At 41.9% G+C, this 9779-nt stretch overlaps 1 protein-coding gene across 5 annotated transcripts in view; it reads left to right on the forward strand.

Annotated features, from left to right (window-relative positions):
• Positions 1 to 9779, forward strand: part of TFDP2 (transcription factor Dp-2) — a 157812-nt gene that overhangs the window by 125992 nt on the left and 22041 nt on the right. For 4 of the 5 annotated variants that reach the window (XM_019503574.1, XM_019503577.1, XM_019503576.1 and 1 more), the window contains 3 exons: positions 2145 to 2291; positions 4660 to 4728; positions 6904 to 7055. In XM_019503574.1, coding sequence (XP_019359119.1) covers positions 2145 to 2291; positions 4660 to 4728; positions 6904 to 7055 — 368 coding nt within the window. The remainder of the gene's footprint in view (positions 1 to 2144; positions 2292 to 4659; positions 4729 to 6903; positions 7056 to 9779) is intronic. The other variant, XM_019503575.1, reaches the window with a different exon arrangement.

Here is a 9779-nt window from a genome sequence, read left to right on the forward strand (position 1 = left end):
ACCCAGAACTGGACGCAGAACTCCAACTGCGGCCTGACCAGTGCCACATAGAGGGGGAGGATCACCTCTTTGGACCTGCTCGAGATGCATCTGTGGATGCATGACAAGGTACGGTTGGCCTTCCTGACTGCCTCCCCACACTGCCAGCCCATGTTCAACTTGGAGTCAACGATGACTCCAAGATCCTTTTCCACCTCTGTGCTGACAAGAAGGGAGTTCCTCAACCTGTAGGTATGGTGCCGGTTGTTCCTCCCCAGGTGCATCACTTTGCACTTGTCTGTGTTGAATCCCATCCTATTCTCACCCGCCCACCCTTGTAACCTGTCTAGGTCTGATTGTAACCTGTTGCTTTCTTCTAGTGTGCCCACATCCCCCCACATCTTAGTGTCATCAGCAAATTTGAACAGGGTGCTTTTTACCCCCTTGTCCAAGTCACTGATGAAGATGTTGAACAGTGCGGGCCCGAGGACCGAGCCCTGCGGAACCCCACTGCCCTATATTTCTGTAGGATATGGTACGGTCATGGTTTTGTTGGCTGAAGTTGTTAATACGAAAGAATTTTAAGTATTCCCAGCAGTAAATTAATTGGCAGCACAGTTTTATTCTACCAGACTCTCCCAGTCCCTTCCAACAAACTGATAGCCCTTAATATTTGCCTGCGTGGCCTCTAGCTGCTTTCACTGTGTCATGTGGCAGAGTTGGGTTAGGGACATGGAAGTTGTGTCAGATCTGCAACCGTAATACAAGGAAATCTGAGGTGGTCCTAGTCCTCTGTATGGCTTGACCTTCCCCATGTATGTTAGCAAAAGAAAGAGGTGCTATGTATCTTGAGGAATTCAGTATGCTTCAGTGCTGTGTTCTGTACATTGTGTCAGTAATGTCAAGAGTCTTCCTGCCTTGGAGAACATTTAGCAATGAGCTGGGATATGAGATTTAAGAGTAGGTGAGTGAAAATATAAACTTAGAATCCTGTGTGTAAAAGTGAAGGGGTTATAACAGGACATGTAGAGATCATAACATTCAGCTGGTATGAGATCACTTCTGTGAAGTAGACACAGTGTTTGAGAGTGGAATGTATGTGGGTATAATTCAACTAAATACATACTTTGTCTTAGCAAAGAAAAGGCTCTAGTTTTTGTGTTACACTTGTCATCTGCTCTAGCCCCTGAGTGATGTGGGGTGTCTGCAAAGGGAGAAAGTAATTGTATGTCATGAGTGCATTGAGTTATCACTCAAAGAGGGCAGAGTTCCACTGGCATGCACCTGAACTTTACTTTTTCTGGTTTCCAGACTTTCTAGTGTTGCCAGATTCAAAGTTGGAAAGGCAGTAGATCAGTGGTGCTCAACCTTAGACCCATGAAGCCATGTCATCTGGTCTGTGGGGTTTGCCATGGATCCAAAAATTTGGTGGCAGGGGAAAGGTAACAATATTAATTGTTCTCAGACTCACAGCAATTAATACTGTCACTGCTCCCCACTACCTAATTTCTGGACCTGTAGGGAGCCCCACAGACCAGATTACAAAGTACACCCATGCCATGTCACGCAAGCCCCCTTCCCCCACATGTCACCTGCCATGCTAGGTTATGCCAGCATATTGGATCACACCCACAGACCAACCCTGTATGCCAGCCCCATGCTGGATCAGGCCTGAGGACCAACCTTGTGTGTGGGATCTGGCATGCAGACTGGACCTGCCCCACTCATCTGGCCTGTAGGGCTAGAGAGGTTGAGCACCACCGCACTCTGTATTAATGAAGAAAACTTGTCAGTGAATAGTAGTCAGTGTCTGATTTTTCCGTGCCCTATTGCTGTGTTGCTCTTAAGTTGTTGTTTTTGTTCTTGGGAGTATTATCAGAATACATGGTAGAAAATGTTCTCAGTAGAAATGGAAATGTTGCTGGTCATGGCTGTTGCTCTTGCCAGGCATTTCCACCATTTTGTTGCAAACAAGATACATTTTTATTCCAAGCAATACCATAAATTAAAAGAGTTGTATTAGTGCCATATTCACTTTAACTGCATTTATTTATATTTATATGTCCTCATGTTTTTGACAAACCTACAAAAGGCAATTCCAGCCTTCATTTTAACTTTCATTTTCACTGTGGTCTTGACATAATTAACACTACAAGGTTTTTTAGCAGGCTTATGACCAGAAGAATATTAGGCGGAGAGTATATGATGCCCTCAATGTGCTGATGGCAATGAACATCATTTCAAAGGAGAAAAAGGAAATCAAATGGATTGGCCTTCCTACAAACTCAGCTCAAGAGTGTCAAAACCTAGAGGTAAGTAAAAGAGATGGGAAATCTGTTATAATGTAGGTCATGTTCTGTGGTAGTAAAGAAGTTCTACTCTAGAAGACTGGGGGAATTTTATATTTGCATAATAAATATTTAAAAATATGATCTTGCAAAATAATCTGATCACATTCCTATATAGTGTAAAAATCTCCTTTTGAGATGTAATATATTTTATATCCAGTCCTAAATCTTGTTTCTGTGACAAAAATAAGTATCAATGAAGTAAGACAGAATGTTTAAGATCTAGATTAACTGCAGTTTGAATTAACTACAGAAGTGATAAAGGGAATTTATAATAAGGTTGATTGAAGACTATATTGACGTACCTATTGATATGAATGAAAAGGAAATTGAGTTTGGAGAAAGGAAAAGCTGAAATCTATATATACATGCAAAGTACAGGCAGTCCTCGGACTTATGACACAATTGGTTCCTGAAAACCACGTCTTAAGTCTAAATGTTGCAACTCGCAACCAGTTTTCTCATAAACAATGTTATATATGGGGGATTGGTTCCTGAACCAAGGCCCGATACCCTATTTTCACCAAAACTACCCCAGAATTTTGTACTCAATCAATTATAGATGAGTAATATAGCTTCATTAATGTATTTATATTGTAAATAGCAAACATATTGATTTGGAAGGACTTCTTTGAGGTGACTTTGCTGGATTTTTTGAAAGGCTCTTGGTTGGACTTTTTGAAGGGTTTTGCTCAGCTTCCAGTGCCACCTAGAGCCACTCAGCACCAGGACTGCAGAGTTCACTCCCCAGATCAGTTCTGCATGGCACAGAGCTGGGAACTCTGGAGGGTGAGCAGGAGCTGGGAAACCAGCCCCCACCCACCCCCTGGAGCAGTTCTGTGTGATGCAGAACTGGGAACTCCAGAAGGAAAGCAGGGACTGGGAACCCAGCCTGCCCTCTAGAGTTAGCAGCTTGGTGCTGCACAGAGCTGCTCTGGGGGGGCAGGCAGGGGCTAGGAACCCAAATAGGGCAGCTGCCAGCGAGCCCCCTGCTGAGTGGGGGGCATATGGGGCTTGTTGGCAGCTACCCCACACCCAGGACAGTTCCCAGCCAGCTTCCTGCCAAGTAGGAGACCTGCACAGCAGGAGGGTCACCAGCAGCTTCCCCACACAAGCCCCACCCGGCAGCTGTATGTCCCAATGTGCACAGGGTCAGGAGAGCTTTGCTGGTTGCAGTGGCAGCTATCTTCTGGCCCCGTGGACATCATATTCTGTCCCAATGTTCACAGGGCCAGGAGACAGCTACCACTGCAGCCAGCAAAGCTCTCCTGACTGGTGGGCATTAGGACCAGCTCTGTGCCCCAGTCCCCAGTGGAGCTCCCCCTGGCTGCTACAAGGGGACAGAGCAGGGTAGAGCAAATCTGCTTCCAAGAGGGTGCGCCATATAGACTTGCTTCCAGGGAATGCTAACTACACAGTATTTTACTGTGCAGTAAGCCTAAAGTACATTAATATCATGTGTAGACACACCCAGAGAGAATATCTAAATTAGCCCTGTTAAAATTAACTGTATTTGATAGACTTTTAAGTTTTCTGAGTGGAGCAAGGCCCTATACTTAAATGCAGAAAACACTTTAGACAATTATAATAACATTTCAAAAGAGATTGGGGAGGTTTCTAGTAGAGTTAAGCTTCACAATACTATTAATGTATGGCTTGAGCTATATCATTTGAATGTTTAAACAGGATGTTCCCTGATCTAAAGTATAGAGTTTGCTGTACTGGTAGCCTGATATCATGGTCCAGAAATACAATTATTGCAAATGCTGAATGTTAATTTCAAGATCTGTTTGTTTTTCTGTTTGTGACATTGCAATGCTACAGGAAACTGCCTCCCTGCTAATGCAAAATGGACAAGCTGTTTCTCTCCATTCCTTCTTGCATTTTGTCTGGTTACTCATTTCTTTCAGATTAGCAGTCAAAAAAGGTGTTCACGCTTAGCCTAATGATAGTACACTATTGCATGCCATTCTAGGTCATCTTAAGCCAATTCTTTCTGTTTGCCTTTCTGTCCTGAATAGACAGGAACTTTTGTGGAGTGGACACTGTAGTGTCCATAACCATATTTGGGAAAGAACATGGAGCAGTAGAGTGTAGTCTACAATGATGCTATATAAATTCTGATTCCTGGGGAATCCTCCTCAGGAATACTTCACATGAAAATGAAGAAATCACTTGGCTTCTGGGAGGACCTGAGAAGGTTTTGCAATTTATGTTGCAATCCACCACCCTCAAAAAAGAAAAAGTGCTCAGTTTTGCACAGAGAAAAAGATCAAGCATTTGATGTATTTCCAGTTTTGTATCCTAATGTGCCCAAATTTATGTTTTAAAGATAGAGAAACAGAGACGAATTGAACGAATAAAACAGAAGAGAGCCCAGCTACAAGAACTGTTATTGCAGGTAAATTTAATTAAATTGATGTTGTTTTAAACAGGTGCATCAGGATAAAGCCCAACATTTTAATAAGCTCTTGTGTTTCTGGATATCATTCCTTTTTATTAATTTAGCACCAAGGAAAGTGCTACTGTGTGTGCCCCAGTTTAAACTGAAAATACCCCTGGCATTCTTTGAGCCTTAGCCTTCTGGTGCACGTTTGTTGTGCAGCAGAATAATATGTCCTGTCCATTGCAATCTATACAGTTTGTAAACATCCCCCTCCTGTACCTTTGCTACTGACTACAGTGGAAAAGGGAGCAGGACCATAGGCCTCCCATTTCATCCTCTAGCAATTAAAAAATGTCAGTTTTGACACACATTTGTATGGGTTTAGTTGTGCATTCTATAGCTCAGAATCTTCTGTTGCTGGGGAATTTAAATGTTAGGGTGCTTAATATAAAAGACTAATGAGTCTGGCACTGGTACTTATTTCACATTCTGAAGTAGTCACCTAGGGAAAGTTTTTATGAAATCTGCTGATTTGGCCTGGAATAAAGAAGTGTTGTACTTCAAATGCATTTTTGTTTGCAAATAGGCATTTCTTCTTTATTTTAAAGTCTGTAACTGTATTTATAGTATTTGGATGTATGCCTGGGTTATGAATACTTAACATAATGGAGCTCTTGTATAAAAATCATATGAGTTAAAGTCATAGGGTAATGAGGCTGAAAACTTTTTCATCTTGGTGCAAACATAACAAAGCAATTTTGCATCCCATCAGATAGACATTGACATTCAGAGCTTTCTGATGTTCCTGATTTTTCAGTAGCAAAAATCATTTTTAGTGAGTGTGTTTACACATGCACCCGACTGCACAGTTGTTACTGCACAGTCACTCAGTACTTGCTAAAGCAGGTGTTACTGCGCAATGGGGTCAGAAACGACTTGTGCACCATCAGGACTGCGCAGTAACAGTGGTTACTGCACAGTCATTTAGTACTTGCTTGTTGCTACTACACAGCAAGTACTGCTAAAGCAAGTACTAAATGACTGCACAGTAACTGCACAGTCATAGCAGCACACAGGTCATTTCTGACTCTACTGCACAGTAGCAATGAGCTGCTGCACAGTAGCATTGGTGTCACGGTTCGCACCTGCCAACACTATACTGCTGTACTGATGAGCTATGTTGCCATAGATTGTTGCTATGGCAGTGTAGCATCTAATTCTGACCTTATTGGACCAGTGTAGATCAGCAATGAATGACACGGAAGGAATTGTAGAGGAAGTGAAAAGCAAATCTAGCCCCTAAACTGTTAATTCAAAAAAGATTTTCCTTTGCTTGTCTGCATTTTCAATACCTCTGTGTTTTATAATACCTCTTCAGTAGTTGATTTTACTCACCTTTTTAAATATTTTTCATAGTTGAAATGACTTTTAGCAATTCTTTCCATTTATCTGCCTGTTCTCTTACTGTCTGCATTCAGTTGCACCCCAAACTGGAGACAGATCCCAAATTATCTTCAGTCCCTGCATGTCAGGAATACATCCTCAATCCCAGGCCTCTGGCCTTCCCGTGTCCCTTTACTAAAAATTGCACAGAAAAAGAGGAGCTGTGGAACAAAGAGAACACATAAGAGGTAGTGAGAAGGGAATGTTTGCAAAGCTAATGATTTGCAAGGACTGGAAGATGTGGAACAAAGGAGAGAGATGATGGATGGAAAGGAGAATAGGGATCTGTTGAAGGTTCTGTATGCCATATATACCACTAAATTTGGCCTTAAGCATTGCTGTTATGTTTAAACTTTCTGCCAGTTTAATTGAATAAGCACCCAGCTATCAGATAAAGCCTCTGTTGTGCCCTTAAATCTCAGATCCTCATTATAAATGGCACAGAAATCCTGTCTGCCCTGGGTGCAGTTGCTCAATACTGTGCCTCGTTCCCAGAACTCCAGGAGCTGCATGGGAACATGTTTATTGTACCTCCCTTGTAAAAGGTGCAGCATCCACTCCTTTCTGCCCCTGGCCAGGTTGGATGGCGGTGCAAAAACTGAGGTTTTAGTTGCTTCCTCTTTGGAGTGATGCCAGACAGGTGTGGGAGATACTTGGTTAATACAAGACCTGTGAAATCCTAGCTCAGGGAAGTGTTTGTATGTACATTTGACTATCCCTTAATCACTTTTCCCTTTCTTTCAACAGCAAATAGCTTTCAAAAACTTGGTACAAAGAAATCAACAAAATGAACAACAGAATCAAGGCCCTCCAGCTTTGAACTCTACAATACAGCTCCCTTTCCTAATAGTCAACACTAGCAAAAGAACCATTATAGACTGCAGCATATCAAGTGATAAGTAAGTGGGATATGGAAACGCATACTGGATTATTCCAGTCTTCTTTGTAGTCAGCATGGGATTTTTCTTTGAACAAAAATGGCCAGTAAACTTCACACTGAATCTAACTTCTTTATTCTGATGCTTCTTTCAATGCATCTGACCGCCACTTGATTGCGTAAGGCTAACTTCACGGCTATCATCATTTGGCTTCCATCTAGGGCAGCAGCCACAGTTCATATATAGGAGAGTTTGATTGCATAAAATGGATTGTTTTTGCTGTACAAATAGTTGGATTTGTTTGGCAATCTAGTTTGTTCAAAACTGAGGTACAAAAATAGGCAATTATTAAAACAAATAAATATTAAGTCTTCTTTACTATTCACAGTTTTTCATTAGAAAGGGTACAAAGACACAGAGGAGTAAAATATTTAATTTTTTTGTTTTGTTATGCCTGAGATTTAGTTGTAAGCTTTTCTTTGCTGCTAACCTGAGAATCATGTTTACATGAGAGAGTCCATACAAGAGATCTTGGGTTTTTGCTGTGTGTTCTTACTTCTCTCGTGGATATTATCAACTTGCAAAAATAATACAGTGTCATTGTTAGTGTTGTTTACTGTGCTGTAAAAAGAGTCCTTCAGTAGTAAATGGATCTCTTTGCTTAAAAGAGATCTTTATGGACTTCATTCTGTGGATCATCGGTAATGCACTACAGTCCTCAAAGTGAATGTAAATATAACAAAATTTTGTGAAAAGATGGTCTATAACTATTTCAGTTTCAGCAAGCAAATTTCAATTTTGGCTTTAGTAAAGAAGCTAGGAAACAGGTAGAATTGGGACCCTCAGTATTCTGCAGTATATCAGTGCGATAGTATACAAATTCTGTGACAGCTACTGATGAATTCAGAAATCTCCATTTTTAGTTTAATCTACACACATTTAATACAGTACAGTGCATTATTGTACAACCAAGATATGGATGGTTAAGTTTGACCTCAGGGATCAGGAGCAGACAAGGTTCAGACAAGGATCAGGGGAATCGGGAATCGGGCAGGTCAGGAGGCTGAAGTCTGTTAGGGACAGAGACATAAGTAGTCTCCCTTGCTAGAGCCACAAGCCAGAAGAGGTGGGGGGAGGGTTAGGAATGGGAGGCAGCGATCCAGTGCCCTCATCTCCCTGCTTTACCTGTGGGAGGCCAAAGGGGATTTTTGATGCATTGAGCATGGTTGTTTTAAGAATAGATTTGACAAACACTTGTTTAGAATGGCTTAGATGGAGATAATCCACTCTAACTTCTTTGCTCAAGGCAGGATCATCTGTAAAGTCCATTCCATACCTATTTTTCTATGAGTCACTAACCAGAGAGTCTAGGGAAGGTAGCTGTAGTTGTAAGGGAGCAAGACACGGTCAGTCACCAAACTCAAGCCATGAACCAGAAGCCAAATGTCAGAAGACAGGGTCTGGACTGCAGTCTAGATCAAGGTAGGGAGAATATGGGGTCAGGAACTTGTAAGTCTAGCGAAAATGGGTCTGGCCTGTGGAGACAGCAAGCAGGAACCAGGATGAAACAAACAGGACCCAGGGAACAATGAACAAACATGAAAGAACCAGGAAGAGGGAGTCAGAAGCACAATGTTGGGGTTTTTTTACATAGAGAAATTATCATAGCTAAGCTTTTCATTAATTATACAACATCCCAAACAATTACCATAACTTTCCACTCTCCATGGGAACGTAAATTCTAAAGGCCAAAATACACCCCTAAACAAACAATATCTTTCCATTATATTCTCTCCCCCCCAATTTGTTTACACTATTCATTATTTCAAAGCAAATAAAATTAACACATTGGAGTAGGCTTGTTACATTCACAGCTTCATCAGGGCCCTGTCCAGATTGTGTATTTAAAAACAAAAAAAGTAAAAAACAAAACAAAACCAAGACACACACATTTCCTTTTTGCAGCCCCTCTGCAGCCTACTCTATTTGCTGCATCCCTCACCATTAATATATGATACAGTAAAGGGCCCTTCAGCCCCAAATTTTAAAAAGACTTCTGTAAAAAGAAATAATAATAATACTACACAAGAGCCATCACTGTACCCATATATCCCACTTTCCCTTTGCCTCTTCCACTCCTCAGTCTCTTAGGGTACTTTTACACATGTTCTGGGGGTGGGGGAGCGGCACTTTAATTAGAGCAGTTCCTAGAGCTGCTGTAACTAAAGCGCCACAGCATCTTGTGTATCAGCATCCCTGCACTTCACAGTGGTGGCAGGAGCACTTGAATTAAAGCTTGTTCAATGAACTTTAGTTCAAGCGTCCCCACCGCCATTTTGAAGCTCCGGGATGCTGATAAATGAGGCACAGGAGGCTACCGGAGTGCGGTAATTGCCATAGTCCAGCAGACCTGTTTAATCAAGTCTGCTCTGAGGTGTAATGACAGTGCATTCTCCATGCTCGTGTACAGGCACCCTAAGGTTCAGACTCCTTCCTCATGTTCCTTCTCTGGTCCTTCCACCACTTCTGTGCCTGATCTTTCTTTTCATAGCCAGTGATTTCTGGCATGTCCTCTTCTCTCCACAAAGGTCATGTTGCCCACAACTCTGTGCTCAGTGTCCTACCTGCCTGCACATTGAACTAATAGTCAATGTGCAGGCTGCTGCTAAGTGTCCCAACCCTCCATATCTCTGAAGAACTGTGGACATTCCATAATACATAGCACTGCCAGTTAGCACTTATCAC

The sequence above is a fragment of the Gavialis gangeticus genome, unplaced genomic scaffold (genome assembly GCF_001723915.1).
Source record: "Gavialis gangeticus isolate Ggan-Ray unplaced genomic scaffold, GavGan_comp1, whole genome shotgun sequence".
Taxonomy (NCBI): Eukaryota; Metazoa; Chordata; order Crocodylia; family Gavialidae; genus Gavialis; species Gavialis gangeticus.